The sequence below is a fragment of the Gossypium hirsutum genome, chromosome A08 (assembly GCF_007990345.1).
Source record: "Gossypium hirsutum isolate 1008001.06 chromosome A08, Gossypium_hirsutum_v2.1, whole genome shotgun sequence".
Classification (NCBI taxonomy): Eukaryota; Viridiplantae; Streptophyta; class Magnoliopsida; order Malvales; family Malvaceae; genus Gossypium; species Gossypium hirsutum.
The window spans coordinates 126,817,836-126,844,932 of record NC_053431.1 but is presented as its reverse complement, the minus strand read 5'-3'; the positions used below and the strand labels follow the sequence as shown (position 1 = coordinate 126,844,932).

The following is a 27,097-nucleotide window of genomic DNA, read 5'->3' as shown; positions in this document are numbered from 1 at the left end:
AAAAATTATCATATGTATCGTGTGAATTGATTTCAATATGATTAAAGAAGAAAACCGTTAATAGAGGTAGTTAATTGGGTATAAATTTAGTATAACTGATTGATTGGTTTTTTGTTTTTGTCTTTTCTCAAGGGATTATTGTACCTCTAAGTCTATTAATAATAATAAAAAAATTCACTTTTTAAGGCATGGTTGTTTCTTTAAAAAGTAACATGGAAAAATAAATAATTTGGGCTCTATAGTAAAAGGCAATCCACCAAAGCCCATAACATTAGAATGCATAAATCTCTTTTGGGCCCAAACTTGCTTTTCTAATTTCTAAAAGGTTGAAAAGACAATATTAGCCAATATTTGCCTTAGGAAGCATGAAGGATGATCTGGTTTGGAATCCATTTCCACCCTCAAACTATAATAATCATTAAATTTTGTCATGATGTGAGTAAAATAAAAATGTAATATTCTACCCTTAGACGCTTACCGAATGCTAATGATTAGTTATTGGGCTGGTTCCGGTAAATACTTTAAAATATATATATAATATTAAAACTATTTTTATTTCTTCAAAAATATTATATTTGTCAAAAAAAATATATTAGTAATTGATTTATAAGATAAAATGTTTATACTAATATTCATTTCTTTAATAAAAAAAACAATTTTCAAATAATTTTATTGATCGAGTTAATATCGAGTTAACTGCGACACCAACTCAGTCAAACATGTTTTAAGTCTCACCATAATGGATTTTGTCAAAAGTTATTGTTATCAAAATTCGAACAAGACTCATATTTTTTGTATCGTAGGATACAAATCTAAGTTATCAAAATTCCAAGACGTCAACCTTGACATTTGAAACTTTTATTTTGTTCAAAGGAATGCCTACAAATAATTTATAGTTTTCTATGTTTCATATATATATATATGTATATATATTGTTGAGAAAATTTTAATTTATTCGAGAGAAGTCCATAAAGTGTTTAAGTTAAGGGGCAACGACATTGGCCTCCTTGATCAAATGAAAAAATCTTATCAATATTCATTGTCAAGTATTAATAATATATTTTAAATACTTCAATCATTCAAGTAAGTGGAAAATTTGTAATTTTGACCCCTCTTAACAATAATTAACTAATTTAAGTCATTTTGGAATAAAATTTTTAACTCCAATTTTATCTTAGACCCCTAAATAAAATTTCTTGCTTCATCCCGTGGTATCATCAACTCAAAATCAATTGATCTATCAACATACCTAATATTATCTCTAATGAAAGTTTTGTCTCTTGACTCTATTGTGCCTAAAGAGGCAATAGGGTCTGCATTAATAACATTCTCACCCATAAATATCTTATAAACTTTAAGGAATGGACTCGAGTCTAGTCATATATGTTACGTATAGTTTATCTTATTAAACATTGTATGAGATACTTAAAATTCATAAACTCGTAAATCACTTTTCTTAAACATAATTCAGAGTCACAAATATTATACTTTATCATGCGAACCTACCAAGAAGAAATGCTTCACTTATTTTTATATATGTGATTGTGATTGAAGAAAGCATAGAAACAATCAAGCAAGGCAAAACGCGTGATGATTAATAAATATGAAAACATAATAAACAAAGGGATAGAAAATAGAAAATAGAAAATATTATATATATATATATACATATATGTGTGTGTAGGATGAAAATGACTAGTGTTGACTTGTGAGCAACGTGAAGAATTTTTGCAGTCTACTTTTGAATATTCATATTTATTTATTTATTTTTTAAATTCATATTCATATTTTTTAAAACCCTAAATTAGGGTTCACATCAACAAATAAATCATTTTTTTGGTTTATTTAATGATTATTTTAGTGTTCATTGGCGTGTTCAAAAGTCTCGTGAATACGCGTTTAGGAAAAAAACAAATTGCATATTACAAGCATGTGAATAGAATTAGGATAAGTTTGAATAGATGTGCATTTAATTGTTATTAGTATAAAAATATCAATAGTAATGAGATATTGTGATAATAATGTAGCACGAAACAAAAATTAAACTAAACACACTCAGTCACTCATTCAAAACTATCCTTAATTATCGGTTTAATCGATTTGATTAAAAATTATCAAAATATTAAATTTTTACTCAGTTCAATCTGATTTTATTACCCCACACATTGTCATAGAGTTTGACATGGTAAAAACTTCTTCCAAGTTTTGAGTTATATAAATTTCAATCCTTAAATTTAGTAATTAAATTTATTTTAATATCTAAATTTTTTTTATTCACATTAGTTTAGAGATAACATTTTTTTTTCAGTTTAATCTTTGAATTTGAATTCTTAAATTGTGATGACATGTTCTTATATAATATTGTGTTAAGTGATGATACTATATAATTTTATAAGTCTCGTATGATCAAATTTAAGCACAGAAGTAAATTTTGAAAAAAAACAAAAAAACAAAACATGAAGTCAACATGTAACAGTTCCCGCAACAATGGTGGAAGCAATAATATTTTTGTCGGAATTTCAGTTTTATCAAAATTTTAGGTCTAATTTAAGTTTTAATCCCTCTAAAATGTTAAAATTTTAGATTTAATCCTTCCGTTTTAATTTGACTTAATTGGAAAAGTTACAAATAGATGCAAATTAATAACACTATTAGTCGAGATAATGTAAGATAGTTTATTAATTCGAACCTACTAATAACATTATATAAAAATAAAATTTTATCAATAAAAATAGGATCAAATTGAATAATGTAAGCCCCATAGTTCAAATTGCATAAACTAAATTTTTTCCCTTCAAATGAGAAAAATAATTACAAAAACTAACAGTGAGATTTGATGGAGGGTTAGGATCTAAAAAGAGATTTCTTTAGAGCTAATATAACTTTAAAACAAAAAACAAAAACCAAACAGCAAGGCATAAATGTTAATACCTGCTGTTAAAAATAAAAAAGAAAACAGCAGCCATAAAAGAAAACCATAAAATCAAAGAGATATTGAATCGATTCGAGAACTACTACTGTAGTGATTCAACAGCTAAACCGAGCCACGGCTTGCTATTTCCGGGTTTCGGAGGTGATGCCCCGGCGGAGCCGTTTATTGGGTATGGTGCTTTTGAAGTGATCCTGCAAAAATCAAACCAATATGCAGATTAGCATGAATGAAATCAATTGGAAGAGTGGAACCAAATAAGAGGTTTAAAATTTCGTTTATGGATCGGTAGGGATGATGTATTACCTATCCTTTCTCTTCTCGAGGAATCGATGAAGCGAAGCTCTTCGAGCAATGGGTAGATCTGCAATATACATAAAACAGGACTGATAAGAAACTATGTAAAAACGAAGCATTTAGTCCATGTTTCGTAGATTATCGAAAACTCAAAGCTGGGAACGAGGATTACCGCCGGGAATGGAACGAACGCATTCACGACTTGTTGATACATTGGTTCGGATATTAGGAACCTGATCGTTGGAATTCGAATGAACTCCTAGGCCGGATTCGTTCGGACTACCGGGTACAAACGTGTTCGTTTTCGGGTTTTCGGAGCTGCACTTGCTTGCTAAAGCCATGATTTCCTTAGCTTTATCAGCTGGGAAATCATTGAACACAATCACTTGTCCGCAGTAAAAGATCGTCATCGGCGCTGCGGCGTTTTCAGTCTCCAAGTCGACCCCGACCCGTCTCGAACCGTTATCGGCAGAAAAACCGGCTCCTTGAGGGAACAAATCCATGGATCTTGAGTTCCTCATAACACCAGAAACATGATCCCTCGGAAATAAATCCATGGTGGTCGTCGTCGTCTCCGTCGCCGGACGGACTATCTCCGGCATCCCTGCAACGTATCTAAATCAGTAAATAACTCGATACAGGATACTGTTTTTTTAAACCCCAATCAATAGCAAAACATGTTTTCAAGAACTGAACTGTAACATGCTATTCATAATCAAAACATCCTAAGATCCTGTTGGGATCTAAAAACGGGTATTTTGCCAACAAAACATAAAATCTCAACAGAATTTTGTTCTAAAAAAAAAACACGATAAATCCCTAACATTATTACTCGAGAATTAGAATCACGCACACGGTTTATTTCAGCAAAAAATAAATAAATTTAATTTTTTTCAAAATAATTGAGTGTTTTTAGAAGGGAAAATAAACAAATTACGAAAAATATAAAAACCCACATAATTTTGAAGCTAAAATTGAATAGAGAAAAAAGAGGGAAAATAAACAAATTTCAAAAAAGAAATTAAAGAACGTTACCTTTTTCAACGTTGTTATTGCATGTGATTCCCAAAGTAAGATCACCAAAGCTACATTTTTCCTTCAAGTACTGACTTAACAAGCTACAAGTTCGCTTAAACAGTGGTTTCTCCGGCAAACTTGCAGGTTTCAGACATGTATATTCCGGTGAACCAAACATATTTCCGGCAATAAAAAATATGAACAAAAATCCAAGGATTTTCTTTTGGGTTTTCAGAGAATGATTCAAAAATGAATACAATAATCTGTTTCGAAATTGTGTGATTCTTAAAAAGCTTGAGAAAAAATGGTTGGGGGGGGGGAGTTTGAATTCTTCGGGAAAATGCTGAGAATTTCTTTTTTAAAGATGTGATTTTTAAAAGCACGAGGAATAAATGGAGAGGTTTTTTTTTTTTAAGCTCGAAAATTTGTTACTTTCGAGAGTTTCTTATTATTATTTTATTGTCTCGTTTTATTGGGATTTCAAACACGTGGTTAATTTTATTTTTCAATTGGTTTGGTTTGGTTTGCTTGTCAACGTCGATGGTTTTTTCAATTTATGGCCCCCCTTTAAAACACGTTGTTCGATATTTTAAGATTAATTTAATCTTTATAGTGAATTTTCCTTTTTGGTCCCTATGATTTTTAAATTGTATTTTAGTTTTTGGGTTAATTGCACTTTAGGCTTTTAAATTATGCCTAAAATTGAAAATTGGTCCTCAAATTTGAGGGTATCCTAATTTATATCAATTAGGTTCTTTTGTTAGTCTTATAATAAACTTTATGTTAAATGCCTAATCAAATTTAGAATGGAACATATTTAAAACACGTAGATTGAATTATAAAAAAAATACAACCTTGGCAACTTGGATTTGTCAGGTTAAAAAAGAGTAAATTACATCAGAAGTCACTCAACTATTTTTTTCTTTTTTATTCATCTAACTATTTAAAATTACTTTTTTTCTATCAGTTGAAAACGTAAAAATAGAAACATTAAGAAATCCGATATAATTGGATGACAAAAAAATAAAATTGAATAATTGAGTAATCATTTTATAACTTTTCATTGTTGAGTGGTTACTAATATAATTTACCTTTAAAAAAAATTGAAATAGGCCTCCTAAAATTTCTTGACACTATTTTTTTTCCCTATAACTCATCAAATCAAAATTGTTCATACAATAAATGTACATGTGTTTTAAAAAATTTCTCCGTGTTAGATTCAAACTAGTATTAAAAGACTAAATTAACAACTGGATTAACATAAGAATCTAATTGATACAGTATTTATAAATTGAGGACTTGATTGAATTATTTTTGAAGTTTAGGATTAATATAAATTTTAGTTGATAATTTGAGGACGTCTCTTAGAATTAACTCTATTTTTAAATTATATTATTTATTAAAATAATATAAAATTTTAAATTGTTTTCAATTACGTGCCGTTTTGTGGATTCGCTGTAAGACACGGCTAAAGTGGGCGCCACAAAAAACAAAACACCGGTTCCTTCTACACTCTTCCAACCAGAGGCAAATATTATCCAATAATGCAGAGACAAGTGTAAATCATTGGACGATTTTGTAATTTCACGGAGATTTTTCTCTCCTTTTATTTCCCCATTTGATTGGTGCAACTTTGAGCAGAGGATATTGACACGTTGTAATCCCTATACTCTTAAAACTTTTGAAATTTAGTCTTTTTATTTTTAGCTCTAAGGATTTAGTCCCTAAAATTGTCTGAATTAAAAATTAAAATCTAAATGATAATTGATGACCATGTTAATTGAATTTTATTAATTTTGAATACATGTTATCAATTGGGAAAGCTGTCAAATTTCAGACAGAATGTGCAGGCGCGAAGGGGCAGGCAGGGAGGGGTCTTGGCCTCCAATAGAAAATTACTTCTTTAGTTTGTTTAAAATTTATAAAACCTTAAGTTAATATGGTAAAATAATAGTTTATTCATTAAAAAGTTAGAATTTTGATTTAGTCCTGTTGAAAACCATAGAGATATAAGGCAATAATAGTAAAATGACATTTTATCACTCACAAAAACATATAACTTTATCTTGGCCCCCAAAAAAACTTTCTGACTTCGCCCTACTAATGTGAACAAACAACAAAATTTTAGGATCAAAATGAGAAAAATAGATAAGTTTAAGGACTAAATATTACTTTGTACCTGAAAAAAAAACCATAAAGTCAAACTCGTGTGGAAAACATTGTGCGAGGGCAAAAGATAAGGTAGGTAGTAGGTGAACGCACCGCACACAGGTGGCTATAATAAGATGACAGTGAGAGAGAATATTTTTCTCGTGGTGGTGAGTCTAGAGTTGCCGCCTTTCTTTTATTTATTTATACTTTAAATTTTATCCAACATGTGTGGCCCCCATGATTATGATATACTCATTTCCAAAATTTAAAAATTGTATAAAATATAATTTTTACGATAAAGAAGAAAATATAAAAAATAAATACCAGGGGCGGGAAAACCGGAAAGAAATGTCACGGGCGACACTCGCGATTATTTAATGGAAAATTTCTGTTTTAGCCCCTATAGAATTTGAAATTTTGTGTTCTTACACAATAAAATGTAATAATATTGTGATTTAGTCTTTCTAGAAATTATAAAATTATAAGCTAAAATTGGGGAATTTCTATTTTGACTATCATAAAAATTTATAATCCAAAAGAAAAGTCCTAACGTCACCCGTGGTTATTCTTGTATTGAGTTTATTTTCGTTGACACGACATGTATTATGCCTGATTGTACCTATTATTATATTTATAAGCTCCTTCAAAATAATATTATGTTATAATTATAAATTATATAATATTAATTAATGAATTATTGATGTATTAATATATAAAATTATGAATAACGAATAAATACTACTCAAAGTCTAATTAACATATTACTAATATACTAAAATTTCCTATATAATAAGATTCAAACTTAGTTAGCAATTAATTATTAAAATGAATAAAAATGTAAATATATAATAGAAAAAAAATAATTGTTCAAGATTGGCTTACTCGCAATTAATTATATAAAAAATAGAAATTAAAAAAAAAAAGTCTCCTTCCAAGCAACTTCGTTTGTCAAACTTAAAAACGTTTATCCCACGTTTACAATCAATTAAATTATTATTAGAGAAATATTAATCAGTTTTATTAGCTATTAATTAATATAAATATATATTTTAATTCTTAAAAAAACAATGATTGAATGTTTCTTAGTGCAAAACACCAACCAATACAGCAAAATTCACTGAACTGTACTAAGACTTGGAAACCACCTTGTACTTGCAGAAAATTATTAAAAATAATCCATAATTTTATACTAATTTATTAAAATATGGATAACGTGCATGTAAGAATATTTTTAAATTTTTAAATAAATATTATTTTGACTCAAAAATAATAAAATTGTTTGATTATTGTATAAATTATAATGTTTTTAAATGGGAGTTGTATCTGATTTGGATTAGATATGTTTATATAATTAAATTTTTATGTTGAAATCAGATCAAATAGAGAGAGAATCTTCCTTTTTGTCGGCATGGGTTTTTTTATACCCTCGCAATTTTGATGGGTCATGTCTTGAGTTTTTATTCATGAGTTAGAGTAAGTGGTTAAGTCGTTCGTCACTGTAAGTTTATATAAGTTGATGGTTAGATGTATTATCAATTACTTTAGATAAGATTTCAAGTTTTTGGATGTAAAATTTAAATAAAATTTGTTTCAACGGTTTCGAGACATGTTTTTTCTGTATTGAGACTATAAGATTTGATGCCCTAAATATAGTATATTTATTTTGTATATTTATATTTTTCGAATAGATTGGTTTAATAAAATTATTTATAAATTACATTAATACCATCTGTATATTGTCCTTAATGATTTTTGCACGCAAAATAAAATGGAAGCAAATATTAGCTCACTAGTCATTTAATGTTTAACAAATACTAAGTGGTATTAAATGGTCGAATCGCAATACGGAAAGACAACTTATATTAGTAGATGAACCTAAACATGTCATTAGTCTAATTAGAAATGAGCAAACTGATTGAAAAACTCCTTATAATACATATGAGGGGCGACAACCCTAGTATATTTAACTAGGGTGCGTCAGTCCCCTCTCTTATTATGACTTGTGTTATATTAATTCAATTAGTATTCTTCTATCTCTCCTTATAAATAGATGATATTGGTATAGCTAAAAAATACAACTTTTAGATATTGTTATTTTATCTGAAAAGAGTGAGAATTTATTTTCTAATTATAAATTTTATTTTCTTTGAATAACAATTCTATCGGTTTCTATTGAGAGAGTATTATTTTCCTACTTAAAGTAAGAAATTGCTTTCGATTCTGTGTTTGATTCGTGATTGTTCAAGCCCACACTTGAAGCAATTTGTGATATGAGAATAGTAGAGAAGGTCGTTCAATTGAAAGTCGAGAATATCTAGGATTTGTCTCGCACAAAGCATAGGTACTTTTCAGAAAAAAAGCTTATTACTATAAATATCACAAACCGACTTGATTTTTAAATTTTTAATTTTCCTTTGTGACAAAATCGTTTTTACACTGGAATTTTTTCCAACAAAGACTTTATAGTCAAATGGCCAAGACTATACCTTTTCAAACATTTAAACCTCACCTAATTGTACCTGAACATACCCAAATCTACACCAATACAAAAACACCAATTTAACATATGTAAACACAATCAAACAGCATTAAATTATAGTATCCAAAACATTAAGACTTAATCTACTAATTTACACGTTCAAACTTGCATAAACAAGCATAGATAATCACACTTCAAGTGATGAAACTTAAACTTAAAACCTTTATAGGTCATAATGCCCCAAGACTCAAAACACACACACATACATATATATATACAAACTGATCGCGATGTCTTTTGAGTTGAGTTTAGAGAAACTAGATGCTTGAGCTCAAATCTACTAAAGCTCTTTTCTTGCGTATGGAACAAACAGAACCATTTGTTGATACATAATGCTCAATAATACTAACATGATTCAAAACAATATTCAATTATAACCAAAATAAACTTGTACATTTAATATGAAATTCTACTATAACATAAATCATGTTTACATTTCTTTGTCTCATACTTTTAATATAACCCTTTCATGCTTTAATATCGCATATCAACATTCAGATTCATCTATAATCTCATCTCAATTACATATAAATTCATATGAATAATTCCACTTTCTTATTTTATAACCATATCAATACTCAAGGTTCGTGGTAATCGTATCGCATGATGTTTTACTTGCTATTATCTTTACCCGTGCTATAATGTTCATATACAAGTTCAAAACCAGCACGCAACTATATCTATCTATTTCAAGTGAGTTTCAAATAAGAATATTTTCGTATTTGATATTTGTTTTGTTGCTGTTAGATTATAAAAAATCACCCCAAATATAGGTATCAAAATTGAAAACCCCAAAAAAGGAAGACCCATTTTGGCAAAGTCAAAATATATTTTTGAAAATTCTCCATTTGTCCATTATAAACACACTAATTTCCAAATTTCCCTATTCTTAGAATCTAAATGTAACCTCGCCAGCTCCATCATTCAATTCAACCTCTCAAAAGAATTCACATACTCTCTCTTACCCCCAACTATGGCTACACCAGCCTCTCCTCAATCCAAAATTAACCCAAAGAAAAAAAAAAACAACCCCCCAAAGAACCAAACAAGAACAACAAAAAAATCAAATTAGAGAGAAACAAGAACCGCACTTAATCTCTCTCGGAACAACAGCGGCTCGTTTCTTCCCGGAGCTTCTCATTGTTTTTCCGGTCAGTAATGGCCGCTGTTCGATTCATCCCTTTGTTTTTCATCCTTTTTTCAACCCATTGTTTCTCTCAATCCGATGAAGAAGCTTTAATAAAACTCAAGAAATCATTCATAGGTGGTAATTTGGATAATTGGGTATTGGGTTCGGGTGCTTGTGAGAAGAAATGGGTTGGTGTTATGTGTTCTGGTGATAATGTTACCGGTCTTCATTTAGCCGATATGCAACTTAAGGGTGAAGTCGATATTCAAGCTTTGCTTCAAATTCGTGGGTTAAAAGCTATTAGTTTGATAAACAATTCCTTCACCGGAGATATACCAGATTTGCATAAACTCACTAATTTAAGAGCTATTTATTTGTCTAAGAACAAATTTTCTGGCTCCATCCCCGACAATTATTTTGAAAAAATGGGTTTATTGAAGAAAGTTTGGTTGGATGATAATCAATTTAGTGGGCGAATCCCTGATTCTTTATGTCGACTCCCTAATTTAATGGAATTACATTTAGAATTGAATCAATTTTCCGGTCAGATCCCACCGTTGAAATATCCCGCTATGATTCGTGACCTTAATTTATCGAAAAATAATCTCGAAGGTGAAACCCCAGAAGGTTACATGCAATTCAATGCTTCTTCATTTGAAGGGAACCCCGGTCTTTGTGGTAGTATATTGGGGAAAGAATGTGAAAATGGTGATAACAAATCGGGTCAAAAACAAGAATCCACCTCGGGTTCATCGGAAGGAATAGACGGGTCGAGTTCGGGTTCTAACTCAAAGGTACTCGCAATTTCAATCGGAAGTGTTGTTGCCATTGTGTTTCTGGTTATAATCGTCGTTTTAGCAAGGAAACGAAAAAGGGAAGATGAATTTAGTATCCTAAGTAAAGAACCATTGAAAGAAGAGGTTTTACCGGTGAAAGTACCGGAAGCTGAATCGACTACACGGCGGAAACCATCGGAATCGAGCCGTCGGAGTAGGTCTTCAAAGAAAGGGTCGTCGCATGGAGGGAGCTCCGGTGTGACGGATTTGGTTATGGTAAACGAAGAGAAGGGTGAGTTTGGGATGCAGGATTTGATGAAAGCTGCGGCGGAAGTGCTCGGTAACGGTGGGTTAGGGTCGGCGTATAAGGCGGTGATGTCGAATGGATTGGCTGTGGTGGTTAAAAGGATGAAAGAAATGAATCGGCTAGGGAAAGAGGCTTTCGACGTTGAGATGCGGCGGTTGGGGAAATTAAGGCACCCTAGTATATTAACACCATTGGCGTACCATTTTAGAAGAGAAGAAAAGCTTATTGTTTCTGAATATATGCCCAAAGGAAGCTTGTTATACGTATTGCATGGTAAGTTTATTTATTTATGAATAAGGTCCCTTAATTATGAAAAATTACAAATTAGTCTTCTAACTATTTAAAATTGTCTTTTTTATGGCATATTAGCAACTTTAACCCTCAACATTTATACATTGTGTTAATTTATTCTTGATTCTAAAAAAATTAACCCTCAACATTAACACATAGTGCAATTTTTGTCATTTTTGTAATTTTTCTTTTCTTTGTGACCTTTACCTAAAAAGCTAAAACAACAAATTTATCGACTAAACTTAATTGAAAATATAAAAAAAATGGGAACACCCAATAATTAAAGATAATAATTTTGATATTTTCTCATTCTTTTAAAATTACCCTTAGTATCATAAAGAAACATAAAACTACAAAAAAAAACACCAAATTAGGCAATGTGTAAATGTCGAGGGTTATTTTTTTAGAACCAAGATTAAATTGACACAATGTATAAATGTTAAGGGTTAAACTTGCTATCATGCCAAATTTAAGAGTTGCCAAGTTATTTTGTCATTAGCAATTTAACGATTGGTGACCAAAAAGAAAACGTTGCGTAGTTAGGTGATAGTTTTATAACTTTTCATAGTTGGGTCCAAAAAAGAAATTTTCCAATAATTAGATAACTACTAGTGTCATACCCTTTATTTATCATCAAGGTAAATTACCTAGATTCAAATTTGGTCTCAAACTTGAAAATGTCCAAAATATTATATCAATTAAGTTTTTCTATCAACCTATTCATTAATTTAAACCTTAAATGTTAATTAAAATTTGACATGAAACATATTTTTAAAATGTTAGTACTTTTTGTATGGACTGCTTGTATCAACATTAAAAAACGACTTTTTTTTTTTAACTTTATTGTTGTTGTATGCTTTCTTTAATAAAAAGATCTAGGCTATCCATATATTTTGCTTACACATATTTTAAATATGCTCAATGTCATATTTGGACCAGCACATAACATTTAAATCGATGATTGAGTTTTGACCAAAGAACCAAACTGAAACATGATTAATACTTTGAAAGATCAATTTATAATCTAGGGAATATTGGAATTTGAATTCCAAATTACAAAGTTTTGCCTCCTACAATTAAGTTGTGTTAAGCCAACCTTAAGTTTTTTAAAAAAATTGGTGAGTTTGGATGGACAGTACGAGTTTACATGCAATTAGTATAAAAACAACGTTGGCGACGAGATTAGATGCTGTAGTGTGAGACAAAAAGTAAGCTAAACATATCGCACCGCCCATCCAAACCCACCCTCAATCTTGACTCGATGTTCTAGGTTTAAACCTTAGTTTTAGCTTTTGATCAAGTTTCATTCTTAAAGTTTGAGTTCGACATAGAAAATGATTCATTCGAACTCGTTGAATTAAGTCTGATCAAGCTTTTTTATCAAGTAAAAATAAGCTTGATTTTTGCACTTAATCTTTTACTCAATTATCTTTACTCGAAAATGATTATATCAGTAAAAGTATCACGGAGGCCCTTGTATCAAGGGTTAGATTACATTTACCCCCTTTATTAAAAAAAATAAATTAGTCATTGTACGATAGATCAAAGAGCAAATTGATCATTTCTGTTTAAAATTCCATCCATTGCTATAGTTAAAGATCGACATCGTTGACAAAATAACCAAACAATTTCACATGGCGTACCACATGCACCTCATGTTGACGTATAATGACTAGTTTTTAACAGTAGAAATTGATGAATTTTTTAACGAAAGGACCAATTAACTCTTTGATCTAACATACAATGACTAATTTGTCAATTTCTTTTAGTAGAAAGGAGTATAATTCAATACGACTTTGAAGGTCTCTACAGGGTAAAAGAATCATGGAGGCCCTTGTACTAAGAGTTTGATTCCATTTTATTCCCTCTACTAAAAAATGGATAAATTAGTCATTGTATGCTAGATTAAAGAGTAAATTACCTCATTCATTAAAAATTTCATCCATTTTTATCATTAAAAACTAGTTTATGTACGTTAGCATAAGGTATACATGGTACGCCACATGTAACTATCTATTATTTTGTTAGTTACACTAAATTTTAACAGTAAAAATAGATAAAAATTTTAACAAAAATAACACCTTTATTATCGATATAAAAATTTCTTACTGATACTTTTATTTGATTATATCTCGTTTACATCATTACATCTGTTTTTATTTTTCTAACTCGAAAAAAGTATGAATTGGTTCAGGTGATCGAGGGACAATACACGCAAACCTAAACTGGCCAACAAGATTAAAGATCATCAAAGGTATCGCACAAGGACTAGATTTCATCCACACAGAATTCGCAACATACGAGGTTCCACACGGCAACCTTAAATCCAGCAACATCCTTTTAACCGAAAATTACGACCCATTACTCAGTGATTTCGCTTTTCAACCAATGGCAAACCCTAACCTCATCAACCAAGGTTTATTCGCTTACAGATCACCCGAATATGTCCGATCCCAACAAATCTCCGCCAAATCCGATGTTTATTGTCTGGGTATCGTAATCCTTGAAATCATTACCGGAAAATTCCCATCACAATACCTGAATAACGCAAAAGGTGGGATCGACATTGTTCAATGGGTTCAAACATCAGTAGCCGATAATCAAGTTGAAGATTTGATTGATCCAGAGATATCACACGGTTCAAATTCAATTGATCAAATGGTTAAACTTTTACGTATTGGTGCTGGTTGCACTGAAAGTAATCCAGATAAACGGTTAGGGATGAAAGAAGTGATTGGCAAGATAAATGAGGTAAATGTTTAAAAATTGTTTGTTGTCGGTGGTAAAAAGAGGGTTCAATTCTTCTCCTAGTCCTTGTAACTCTTTAGACTTTTGAATTTTAGTCCCTCTACTTCTTTTTTTTTTTTAATTTGAGGATTTTTTTAAAAAAAAACCCCTTTGGTTGTTCTAAATTTAAAATTGATACCATTGTTAATTGATTTATGTGAGACATTCTGATGTGAACATATAAATTCAATTGATAACATGTATTCGATTTTAAAAGTATTATCGACTGGATCTTAATTTTTTTAATTCAAATAAGTAGAGGGACTAAATGTGTGAAATTAAAAATAGAAATAAAAGTTAGAAAAGTATAAGGACTGGACGCAGAATTAGACCGGGTAAAAGGAAATAGATTGAAGTTGTCGGGGGGAAAAAAGCAACGAAGATCCTTTGTGCATAGAATTTACCTTTTTTATTAATTCTTTGTTATTTAAAAAATCGTACTTATTTTTATTAATTTTTTTAAGGTTAATTAGGGCAAACTAATATCGAAAATGCGAAAAGATTTTATTAAAATAAATTATTAGGAGAATTTGAACCAAAGTAGATTCCTTGTAATATGGTGAATATGGTTGAATGTAAAACCTTTTGGGTTTAATTCCGCATTTGGCCCTTAACGTGACATTTTTTCTGATTTGATATCCTTTATTTTTTTCTCAAGTTGGGTTTAAAAATGTTTGTGCTGAAGAGGACGTATCGACAAATGATATAGCACCACTTGCACTAAAAATTTCATCAATTTTATTATTATTTTACATGAAAACCCTTTAAATTCATTTTAATCACTTAATTTAACATTTTTTTCAATTTGGTGCTTGGGTTCTTTTTTGGTTCACATTAGTCCCAAAAACTTGATAAATCTTTTCAATTTAGTCTCTAAACTTAAATTATATGAAGTTGTGTTGACGTGGCATGCTGAGATTGTGTCACATCTTGAAAATTTTAAAAGTTCACCAGCAAACACTTCCATTACTATCAATTAAGATAAAGAAATAAAGGTAAAAAAATAAAAATAAAGCTTTATCGGGTTTCTATAAATGAAACGAAATGGGAAAATCTAGTTACGATATAGGAAAATTGTTAAATTCATTACATTACATAATGTAATGGTACACTACTTTTAAAATTTTATTCAACAAACATACTACCGTACGTGTAATACTTGTAATGCTTTATGGGTTTGTTAATTTCATGTAATAATTACAAAAAAAAAAGTTATGAGATTTTAGTTAAAGGGTTCAAATGCTATTATCATTTAGGTCAAGACTAAAATTTTAAAATTCAAAAAATATATAGATTAAAAATTATGAAATTGGAAAACAAGGACTAAATTAGAAACCTAAGTATAATATTTGACTAATAGTATAATTTGGCCTAATGGTTTCAACTGTTACCATTTTGGATATTGAGTGAAATGTCAAAATTCATAAGGATTAATATCGACAAAAATAGAATATAAAGACTTTAATTAATAACTTTCGCACAGAACTAATAGCATAATTTTAACTGTATCACATTTAAAAAAGTCCTCTGCGAATCGTAATTCGGAACTCAAGGTGAAGAAGATCGACAAACAAATGTATCGAACGGCGGCGAATCGCCTCCTCCGCTTCCATATTCTCAGATCAGTCATTATGGTTTTCCACTACCGCCGACCCTCAAACATTCCCTAATAAAATCCTCCATCCATCTGATTCTTCCATGTCGTCATCTTCGACGGACAGGGACGATCCGCGCCACTGAAGAAGGAATCCAAAAACAGATTCCGAGGAGGAGCAAGCTCGTGTGCTGCAAGCTTCCCTACGACACGTCGTATGTACACGGTTTTTATTTTTTTATTTTTTGGTATTTTATGATTGTTTTGATTTTACAAATTAAAATTCGATTGTTTGTTAACTTAGATGAAGTTCGGATGGAGTGAAGAAGCGATGACAGCCGGTGCAAAGGAAATTGGGGTTTCGCCTTCAATTGTGGGATATTTCCCTCGTAAAGCAGCTGCCCTTGTCCAAGTAATTTACTTCGATTTCGATTATTATCTGTTCAAATTAGGTTGGGCATTACAATTTACAAAGAATTTGATAGTTCTATGATGTAGAGATTCTTATACCTTTGTGTGTTGTCATTTTTCTCTTAGTTCGAAAGTGAGTATCAGATATGAATATGTGTCTGGTATAAGCATGCTCAATATTTTTTTCAAAGTTTTTTGGTATATTTGGAGGATTATAGTCCGTACTCATGCTGGATTATGCGTCGGATAACATAGTTTCCTCCTACCAGTTCCTAGATCCTTGATTTGGTAGATTTGCTCTCGTATTTGAAGTTTCTATATCGTGCTGCTTCCACGAGAATCAAACTGTTGGTTTCCTATGTATCTCACTGTCGGATGCGTGCTTTACTTTCAGTTAGTATATTCCGTTTTCCTCAAATTTCTGACAACAACAATATTTTTCTTTTTCTCGATCTTGCCATCTTTCATGGTTGACTGCTTACAAAGGCTAATTGATAGAATTGATTCCAAAGAGCAATCACATCATTTTATTCCTAGCCAACGCATCGCAAAGCTCGTAAGGATTCGCCTCGAAATGCTAGCGCCCTACATACCAAAATGTCCTCAAGCTCTCAGTATTTGAATACGAGACCTTATACCTATTTCTCTTGTCAATGGACTAGTTTACTCGGTAAAATCCAAACCCTTTAAGACAACTATTTTTTTCTCAACATTCTTTGTAGGCGCATCCATTGAATGTTCCGGCAAGTTTCAAGCAGAGAGCAATGCTGGTTGATGAAATCTGGCACACCACTACAGATGAGGACTCTGATATCGATTGGTATGTTAAGTGCACTGTCCTTGGAGGGATATACTCAACAACAGAGGTTTACATGCTGACTGACCACTCCCCGGGTTTATTTCCTTAACCTGTATGCACTTAGAACTTTTTTCCGGTGGAGATGCAAGCTTCTAGGGAGCATTTTCATATACTTATCGTTTTTTTCTGGCAGAATTCTGTGATACACAGTTATTCTTGGATGATCAGGTTAAAGATGCTTTTGGTTTCAAGAAGACAATCAGGAGGTATTCTCTCCCACTATCCCTTTTCCTTGACAAATCTATTTTTGAAATATCGATGAAAATGACATTGCCTTAGGCATCGTATTTGGTAGAAACTGTTGGTACCGGAATGGGGAGTTCATTGCAAGTATTTGTAGGCAAAAGTGTTACAGAGATGAAAAAAAGCTGATGTGAGTATGTTCGCTTTATATCTGGACGACTAGCATCCGAATCGACATTACACTTTCATCAGCCATAAAAAAGCAGGTGATTTCATAAGTAAAGTCGTAGCATTAGGATAGTCCTTCGATGGCTCTCGATGTTTCCATGGTCAAATATCATTTAGCACAAAGCCGTTGATCTCCCAGAGTTTAGTTTTCATATTATGCTCATATACTTGAGCTTTTACACAACTGTTGCAAAAACCTTACTAGCATCATGTTTGAGCCTGATTAGTGATCAAACTTTGTCAGTTTAATAGTATAGGGATTTAACCAGCAAATAGAATATAATAGAGGGCTTAAAATCAGAATTTGACATTAGATTTTTCGTTAATGATTTGATATTCTCCAAGTGTTTACAAAGATGTCCATGAGAAAGAAACTGGGCTCTTCACTTGATGTTGAGCATTGCCCCACACTATTGAACCATGTTCAGACCTAACTGTTGATCCTCTTCTCTTCCTTTTAGCTACAAAACTCACTGTGTATCTCTTCTTTTCCCCCCTAAAGACAAGTGTCCGGGGCCTAACTGAGATCCCGACAGATGACGGACCATCCACCGCCACTTTGTATATCGACCGCGCAGGACCTACGTTTGTTAATTCCCGAGTGTATCGAACGACCCTTTTGTCCCCAAACAAGACCGAAAATGATGGGTAATTGAGTTCACCAGGGTCTTTGAATCTCTTGGAACATGTAATGTTAGGACGCTTGACAATGGTTTTAACTTGATCAATGGTGTATGCTAGTGAGCATAAGAAGGATATGTATTGTTTCGTAGTTATATCGTATATTAGTCCCGGAGAAAGGGCTTTTTGAGGGTCGACATGACCTGCCCCGTGAACCCATGGATTCGATAATGAACCATCTGCTGCGTCCCGGAGAGATGAGTTGGTGTTGTCTCGTGTGTAGGCAGTGGTCATTAGAGCCGATTTGATTGCGCTTGGGCTCCAATCCGGATGAGCTGCCTTTAGCAATGCTGCTAGCCCACTAATGTGTGGGCACGACATCGATGTACCTGTAGTTTTTCGAAACATGATTAATAGGAATATGATTATACAATTTAGGCAAATAGAAGTCTCAACATACCTGACACAATGTTGAACTTAAGTCTTCCTCGCGTCCTTAACCAACCCGGTCGGACCGATAGCCTCAGACCAAGCGGCTAATATGTCGACTCCTGGCCCAATCACGTCTGACTTCAAGATCTGCGGTGTCACCATATTGGGCCCTCGGGAGCTGAATGCTGCAACCACCGGCGAAGGTCGGACATTCAAGACGGTCCCACCGATAACAAGCTTGGCAGTCGGGTTAGGATTAGATTGTGCGTATTTCCTAATCAAGTCACCGGTTTTCCTCCCTACTGCTACGGCAGGTAGCAAGTGACTATCAGCCACCAATTCCTCGGCACTATCCGCCGTATTCGCTAATATCATTCCGACCCCTCCGGCATCTCGTACAACTTCTTTTTCCACACGAGCATTCGTTCCTCTATCACAAATGACTACTTTCCCACGAACCGAAGTCGGTTTAAGCGAACCGGGCAGACATAAATTACCAAGAGTGTTGTTATCTTTGTTGTAAACCAAACCGACCAATTTTTTCCCCATTCCTCGACCGCTGTAAAGCGAGACGCCATTATAACGGATTTTGTTTCCTAAAACGGCGTAAGCCGGAAAATCGCGATCCAAAGTCCCAGCGCCGACGGTCATAATCCAAGGTGCGACGTTAGCAAGGGTGGCTCTTGTCGGCCCACTATTGCCAGCGGAGCAAGAGACGAAAATACCCTTCACCGCCGCGAAGGCTCCGAGGGCGATCGTATCGCGGTAATATGGCGCCGGTCTACCGCCGAGGGACACCGACAGCACATTGACACCATCTCGGATCGCGCGATCCATCCCGGCGAGGATATCGGACCCAAAGCAACCCGTTTCCCAACATACCTTATAAGTGGCGACCCGGGCTCGAGTCGCCATCCCACGAGCAATCCCACTAGCGTACCCTAAAAGGCTAGCGTTAGCCACGTGAGAACCTGCGGCGGTGCTGGCCGTGTGAGTCCCATGACCATCTTTATCACGTGGGGAATCGATCTCTTTGGGTTTTTTATTAATCCCACCGCCGATGGCCATACGGTAACCTTTCGAAAAGCTCCGAGCACCGATGAGTTTCTTGTTACAAAACTTAGGACCAAAATCAGGACCCGACTCACATTCACCCCGCCACTTAGAAGGAATCTCCGGCATGCCCGAATCGTCAAAACTCTTAGATTCCGGCCAAACTCCGGTATCAAGTGTTGAATATTGGCAATATCCCACATTAGGAAAAGATAGAAATGGAGGGGGTTTGGTTTGTTATATATAGAACCCCTCCCCCTTTGGTTGTATTATCCCAAAATCTTCTCCTTTGTAATATTTCTAGAAGAAATATTAATTTGGTAGTGTCCGAGGACGTAAGCTAAATTGGCCGAACCTCGTTAAATCTCTGGTATTTTATTTCTTATTTGTTTGCTTATATTTAATAGCTTTATGTTGGTTATATTTATTTAGTTATTATTGCTATAAATATCTAAGTGAGTTCTGTCTAGTTGTTGGGTTTTAAGCGGGACCATTGTGACCCCTCCAATTTAACTGGGAATTTTCTTAGTATAATTGTTGGCATAATAATTATCTAAATATTTCTGATAATATTGTTATTAATATTATCGTCGCTTCCGCAACAATTGGTATCCGAGCCAAGGTTTTGTAGTATGCTCTGTGTTTGCAGCTTAGTCTGATCTTACACATCAGAAACATTTCCTAAAGCTTGTGGGTATTCTGCATTTGGTGGCTATTAAGTAGAAGCTATGGCAAAAATGACAGAAGAAAAACCATCCATATCAACAACTTCCACTTCGTACATTTTGCCGAGGATTGGAACTGCAAATACGAGATTTGTAGTGGAAATTTTTGATGGAACAGGTCATTTTGGCATGTGGCAAAGTGAGCTTCTAGATGCCCTCTTTCAACAGGGTCTAGATATTGCCATTGAGGAAGAAAAACCAGAAGGGGTTGATGATAAAGAATGGAAGACCATCAACCGATTGGCATGTGGTACAATTCGATCATGTCTTTCCAGAGAGCAGAAGTATACATTCAGTAAAGAGACTTCTGCAAGTAAATTGTGGAAAGCATTGGAGGAGAAATTCTTGAAGAAGAACAGTCAAAATAAGTTGCATATGAAGAAAAGACTGTTTCGTTTCAATTATGTTCCTGGTACCACGATGAACGAGCACATTACCAATTTTAATCAGCTGGTGGCTGATTTGTTGAATTTGGATGTGACTTTTGAAGACGAAGACTTGGCGTTAATGTTGTTGGGATCGCTTCCTGAGGAGTTTGAGTACCTTGAAACTACTCTACTTCATGGAAAATCGGAAGTAACTTTCAATGAAGTAACTGCTGCATTGTATAGCTATGAACTACGCCGAAAGGATAAGTTGAAAGGTTCAGGTGAAGCAGCAGTGGAAGCATTGGTAACAAGAGGTCGTCAGCAAAGTCAGTCTAATGGGAAGAGAAGAAAGTCCAAAGGTCGAGCTGTTGCCAAAGATGAATGTTCCTTTTGCAAAGAAAAAGGACATTGGAAGAAAGATTGTCCAAAATTGAAGAAAAAAGGGAAGACTCCGCAAGATGCAAATGTTGCAGAATGCAATAGTGAAGCAGAGTCAGACTTTTCTCTTAGTATGACATCTTCAACATTATATGCAGATGAGTGGATCATGGATTCTGGTTGTTCCTATCATATGTGTCCCATTCGGGAATGGTTCTTTGAATTTCAAAAACTAGATGAAGGGGTTGTTTACATGGGTAATGATAACACATGTAAAATAGCCGGGATAGGTTCAATTAAACTGAGGAGTCATGATGGATCTACTAGAATTTTGCGGGATGTACGATATGTCCCAAAGTTGAAGAAGAATCTCATCTCTTTGGGGTCGTTAGAATCTAAAGGCCTAGTTGTGACAATACGAGATGGAGTTCTTAAAGCAACTTCAGGAGCATTGGTGATGTTGAAAGGCATAAGAAAGAACAATCTGTATTACTACCAAGGTAGTACAGTGGTCGGGACAACAGCAGCAGCAATTTCGAGTACCAATAAGGACGCTGAGGCAACACAGCTGTGGCATATGCGTTTGGGCCATGCTGGTGAAAAATCCTTGCAAACTCTAGCCAAGCAAGGATTATTGAAAGGTACAAAGACTTGCAAACTTGAATTTTGCGAGCATTGTGTTCTGGGAAAACAACGAAGGGTGAAATTTGGCACTGGGATTCACAATACTAAAGGTATTCTGGATTATGTGCATTCTGATGTATGGGGACCGTCCAAGACTCCATCACTTGGAGGAAGACGTTATTTTGTCACCTTTATTGATGATTTTTCTAGACGAGTTTGGGTGTTTCCTATGAAGAACAAAGATGAGGTGCTTGAAGTTTTCCTTAAGTGGAAAACTAAAGTTGAAAATCAGACAGGAAGGAAGATTAAGGTTCTCCGATCAGACAACGGTGGAGAATATAAAAGCGATCCTTTCCTGAAGATATGCCAAGATTGTGGCATAGTAAGGCACTTCACCGTAGGTGGAACACCGCAACAGAATGGGGTGGCAGAGCGTATGAATCGAACGCTTGTGGAGAAAGTTCGATGTATGTTATCTAATGCTGGATTAGATAGAAAGTTTTGGGCTGAGGCTGTGACGTACGCTCAACATCTCATCAATCATTTGCCATCATCTGCTATAAATGGCAAGACTCCTTTGGAGAAATGGTATGGAAAACCTTCTACTGATTATGACACCTTGCGCATTTTTGGTTCTATTGCATATTATCATGTGAAAGAATCAAAGTTAGATCCAAGAGCAAAGAAGGCTCTATTCATGGGCTTCAATGCTGGTGTTAAGGGATATCGTTTGTGGTGTCTAGAGGCAAAGAAGACGATAATCAGTAGGGATGTTACCTTTCATGAATCTGCCATGTTGAATAAGGTAAATCCAGAAGGAGTGAGTAGTACTTCGCAGCAGGTGGAGTGTACTCCGCAGCAGGTGGAGTTTGAGCAGAGTGTGGTAATTCCAGCAAAAGGTACCACTAGTGATTCTTCATTGGCAGATGCAGAGTCAGATGAGGAAGAGGTTTCTACCCAAGAACCTCAACAGCAATCAGAGCCAATTGCAGTCAGAAGGCAGAGACGAGAAATTCAGAAACCTGCTCGTTTCACTGACATGGTAGCTTATGCACTTCCAGTTGTTGATAATATTCCATCCACTTACACCGAAGCCATTCAGAGTTTAGAGAATAATAGATGGTTAGGTGCAATGGAAGAGGAAATGCAATCTCTAGAGAAAAACAAGATGTGGAAGCTGGCACAACTACCAAAAGGGAAGAAGGCGATTGGTTGCAAAATTGAAGACACTATTGAAGTTTGTGTTATGAGAAGATGTTCGAAGATGTGGAATATCGCCAAGGTGGAGATTTGTTGAATATTGGCAATATCCCACATTAGGAAAAGATAGAAATGGAGGGGGTTTGGTTTGTTATATATAGAACCCCTCCCCCTTTGGTTGTATTATCCCAAAATCTTCTCCTTTGTAATATTTCTAGAAGAAATATTAATTTGGTAGTGTCCGAGGACGTAAGCTAAATTGGCCGAACCTCGTTAAATCTCTGGTATTTTATTTCTTATTTGTTTGCTTATATTTAATAGCTTTATGTTGGTTATATTTATTTAGTTATTATTGCTATAAATATCTAAGTGAGTTCTGTCTAGTTGTTGGGTTTTAAGCGGGACCATTGTGACCCCTCCAATTTAACTGGGAATTTTCTTAGTATAATTGTTGGCATAATAATTATCTAAATATTTCTGATAATATTGTTATTAATATTATCGTCGCTTCCGCAACATCAAGAACCCCGATAGTAACATCCTCAGAAGCCTGGGTACCACCGCCAGTGGCCCAAAGCCCCAAATCGGCTTCAAGGCCGAGGAATTGAGGTGAACGAGTAGTATGGAGAGTGTAAACAGTATCTTCATAAACACCCAGAATGGATTCCGATTTGTTAAGAGACTCAGCTTGTTCTTCATTTAGAGAAGCAGCGAAGCCATTAAAAGCTTCAGTATATGAATAAAGAAGTGACTCGGGTGGGGAATCGGTGAGTGATTGTAAACTCGAACTGTGCCAATCATGGTGGGTTTCGAAAGAAAGTGGCTTATCTTGATGTTTCATTTGGACAATGTATGTTTTTTTGGCAGTGATTTTCAAACATAACACGAGGAAGAAGATGAAGAAGAAGAAGAAGAAGAAAAAGAAGAAGAAGAAGAAGCCATGGCGGCCATGGCTGTTGATTACAGTGAAGTGCAGGTTAGACTCTTTTGTGCCGGTTAAATAACGCACTCATATTTCTGTTTGGCCTTAATCTTTTCCCTTATTTACCATAATGCCATCTTGTTAAGCTTCCGTTATATCTAATTTTTTATATTAAAATATGTCAAATTCTTGTATTAGTCCTTGGATTTTAATTTTCTATACTAAATTCGTTCTAATTTTGAAATTTCAATTCAAACTAAGACGTTAAATTTGTTCTTTTTAAAATCTTATGCGAAAAATATACTAGTATATATATAATATCATTTTAACTTGTTATTTTCACATATAAAAAGTTGCATTATTGCTAATGCATTTAAATGACTTAAATTTTAAAATTTGAAAATTATAGACTCAAAATTATCAAATTTAGATTATGGAGACTAAAGTCACAATTTACACATAATACGAGAGTCGAGACTAATAGCAAAATTGAGCTTAGCAAATTTAATTATTATCATTTGAGTTAGGATTGAAATTTCAAAATTCGAAAAAAAAATATAGTTATTGAGGCACATAAACCCTAAACGCACTTGTATTAATATTTGTCACATTGTATAAAAATAATATTTAAATAATATCGCAATTGAAATAGTGTTACATTAATTCGTGGTATCAACTCAATTAGAAGTTAAATGCAAGAGACAATCACATAATTTAGCTCTTTTAAAATTATAAAATCTTTAAGTTAATTTAATATTAAATTTATATTTTAACACTCTAAACATTATAATTAAATTCTAATCCATTTAAAAAGAATTTTCACCTCACCCTTAAATCATATCTTATTAAGCAAAAATTAACAAAAAAAATTAAACTAAAATTTTTAAATAGAGAAAGTAAGCAGATAATTTAATGAATCATAAAAATATTAACTATTTAATTGATATCATTAGATACTAATTAAGATTTATCTCTCATTTGCATTTACATTAACGATTAAATAATAATAATAATAATAATAATAACAATAATAATAATAATGATCATGGAGGCTGATCTGTTTAGCACAAGAAAGAACTAAGATATTGATAAAATAATCTAGATGTTAATCACTTGGTTAGGTGAAATGGCAGTTGTTTCTCGTACAATCAATGATTGAGGATTTGATCTCGCCTTTAAGTATGAAGTAGCTTTAAAACTCATGATTAGCGTAGAATTTAACTGAATTAGTTTCACCTATCAATTTTAGCTGTGAAATTATCAAAAATTATTTATTTATTTTACAAAATAATACAAAGTAAGAGATGAATGATGAAAGAGAACCAGAGTAAAAACGTAGACAAAAACTGCATTAACATATATAAATGATGGATGGGCAACACTGAAGATTGAAGATCAATGGATTGCAATATTTTAGTTCATGATTTATGGGGGAAAAGTGAGCACTAGGCTTAAAAGTGTGATTATAATTATTAATAATAAGTAAAAACATAATGATATCCAGCCATGAGTGTGGGTTGGGACACAATTTGAATGATATATTTGGATATAATTTTTAATTCGAATCTACTTTTACAGATATTAGTGGTTGTTGATACGGAGTTATTAGAATTGTTTGTAACAATTTAAGATTTTTGGAGAGTTTGTGAAGATATTTTGGCTGCCTTTTGAGATTTAAAATTTAAATCTAATTATTAAAATTATTTTTTATAAAATTTAGGTTCGTTACAATATTATTTTTGTAATACATAGCTATTAAGTAATTTTTTTTTTAAAATATCACACCAATAAATTTAATGATGTTAACAGTTGATTATAGATTTTGAAATCTGAAAAATAAAAAAATAATTTTAAGAAAATAAAAAAATAAAAGTTAAATTCTAAATATAAGAAGAATAGGATAAAATCATGTAGAACAAAATTCAAATATTTTACTGGATTTGAAAATTCTTGAAATTAAAATAACACATTGCCATTTGGGGTAGAAGAATTTAGAGGCCTGAGAAGGTGCACATGGATGGAGAGATGCCTTTTTTTAATGCCTAAAGCCCGACAAAAAGCATTGGTTGTTGAAAAATATGGTCTTCCTTTCAATTTCACGTTTTTGCCCCCTTTATTCCCACCTCTATTTCCTGCTTTCTTTTATTTTTTGTTTCTATTCACTTCAACTCCAAGAGTTTAGCATATTTTGGATAAAGATATTAAAATTATAATTGCTAATCATGATTCTTTCTCAACCCATAAGTAGGAGAATAGCGCGTTTCAACACATTTAAATTTACGTCCTCTTACATTAACAACAATACTTATATCAGTCAAACTAAAACTCAACCAGCAGCTCCTTCCCAAATTTTATGTCTGCTACTAATTAGAATTCCTATCCTCTAGGTTATTCCTTTGTTCCTTAAGTCTCACAATATTTTTTCCTAGAGGCTGTTGGACAGTGGCAAAAAAAAATTGATCAACATCATTCTTGGATGTGCCAAAGCAGGGTAGAAACTTCAAACCAGCATTCAAAGAGATCTAAAATCTCCACCAATTCGTCACCATTAGACACCACAAACTAAGAAGAGAAGCATTGCAACGGGCGACATGTGCTTCGCAAGCTTTCATTAGTTTTTCCTTCATTATGTACAAAAAAATAAAAACAAATTTGGAGAAAAACAGTTCCAATTTAAATATAAGTTGAACTCAAATTTTTATATTCAAAGCCTGAGCCCAAACGAGATTGCATTAACTATTTATAAAACTTTCATTAGTTTTTCCTTCGTTATGTACAAAAAAATAAAATCAAATTTGGAGAAAAACAGTTCCGATTTAAATATAAGTTGGACTCAAATTTTTATATTCGAAGCTTGAACCCAAACGAGATTGCATTAACTATTTATAAAATAAGTTAAAATGTGTATAAGCCTCTGTACTCTTTCCAAATTTTAAATTTAAACATTATACTTTTATTCCCAAAATTGAAAAAAAAATGGTTAAAATTTGAAACACTTTATAACCATGTAACTAGAAAATAACACAATGGACTTAAATTTAACAAAATAATTTTAACACTTCTAAAATTTAAATCTAAAATTTAATATTTGAAAAATAAAAAAACTAAATTTCTAAAAGTTAAATCTAAAATTTAATATTTAAAAAATAAAAAAAAAACTAATTTTCTAAAAATAAAAATACAATGATTATGTGACATATTTTAACCTAGATGACTAAATTTCAAGATTCATGTTAAGCAACTATACATGCATAATATTATACCATTAATGGTATA

The 27,097-nt window shown here is 32.9% G+C and overlaps 2 protein-coding genes, 1 long non-coding RNA gene and 1 pseudogene across 9 annotated transcripts; 2 read left to right on the top strand and 2 right to left on the bottom strand.

Moving 5' to 3' along the window:
- Window positions 1-2,742: 2,742 nt before the first annotated feature.
- On the bottom strand, window positions 2,743-4,657 carry LOC121204779 (protein TIFY 10A). The gene is made up of 4 exons (XM_041075315.1): window positions 4,262-4,657; window positions 3,399-3,830; window positions 3,236-3,293; window positions 2,743-3,123 (listed from the first exon to the last, which is right to left on the bottom strand). The coding sequence occupies exons 1-4, from the start codon at window positions 4,419-4,421 to the stop codon at window positions 3,015-3,017; spliced, it is 759 nt and encodes a 252-aa protein (XP_040931249.1). The 5' UTR covers window positions 4,422-4,657; the 3' UTR covers window positions 2,743-3,014.
- Window positions 4,658-9,822: 5,165 nt separating this feature from the next.
- On the top strand, window positions 9,823-14,818 carry LOC121204778 (pollen receptor-like kinase 3). Its single transcript, XM_041075314.1, has 2 exons — window positions 9,823-11,418; window positions 13,631-14,818. The coding sequence occupies exons 1-2, from the start codon at window positions 10,092-10,094 to the stop codon at window positions 14,197-14,199; spliced, it is 1,896 nt and encodes a 631-aa protein (XP_040931248.1). The 5' UTR covers window positions 9,823-10,091; the 3' UTR covers window positions 14,200-14,818.
- Window positions 14,819-15,701: 883 nt separating this feature from the next.
- On the top strand, window positions 15,702-26,582 carry LOC121204777 (uncharacterized). 7 transcript variants are annotated; one of them, XR_005899955.1, is made up of 7 exons: window positions 15,702-16,032; window positions 16,122-16,842; window positions 16,951-17,139; window positions 17,221-17,293; window positions 17,367-17,536; window positions 23,423-23,666; window positions 23,767-26,582. It is a non-coding gene; the product is annotated as an uncharacterized lncRNA (long non-coding RNA). The 7 variants fall into 7 exon arrangements; XR_005899961.1 differs by having other exon boundaries at window positions 17,221-17,536; window positions 23,767-23,875; window positions 26,312-26,582; XR_005899957.1 differs by having other exon boundaries at window positions 17,221-17,536; window positions 23,423-23,875; window positions 26,312-26,582.
- Window positions 17,790-23,850, bottom strand: LOC121204776 (subtilisin-like protease SBT1.8; annotated as a pseudogene).
- Window positions 26,583-27,097: the final 515 nt, after the last annotated feature.

Coding starts and splice junctions, on each gene's coding strand:
- LOC121204779 (XM_041075315.1), bottom strand. CDS start 4,421: ATGTTTGGTTCACCGGAATATACATGTCTGAAACCTGCAAGTTTGCCG. Junction 3,831..4,261: donor CAATAACAACGTTGAAAAAG/GTAACGTTCTTT, acceptor GATACGTTGCAG/GGATGCCGGAGATAGTCCGT. Junction 3,294..3,398: donor CGTTCGTTCCATTCCCGGCG/GTAATCCTCGTT, acceptor TGTATATTGCAG/ATCTACCCATTGCTCGAAGA.
- LOC121204778 (XM_041075314.1), top strand. CDS start 10,092: ATGGCCGCTGTTCGATTCATCCCTTTGTTTTTCATCCTTTTTTCAACC. Junction 11,419..13,630: donor CTTGTTATACGTATTGCATG/GTAAGTTTATTT, acceptor GAATTGGTTCAG/GTGATCGAGGGACAATACAC.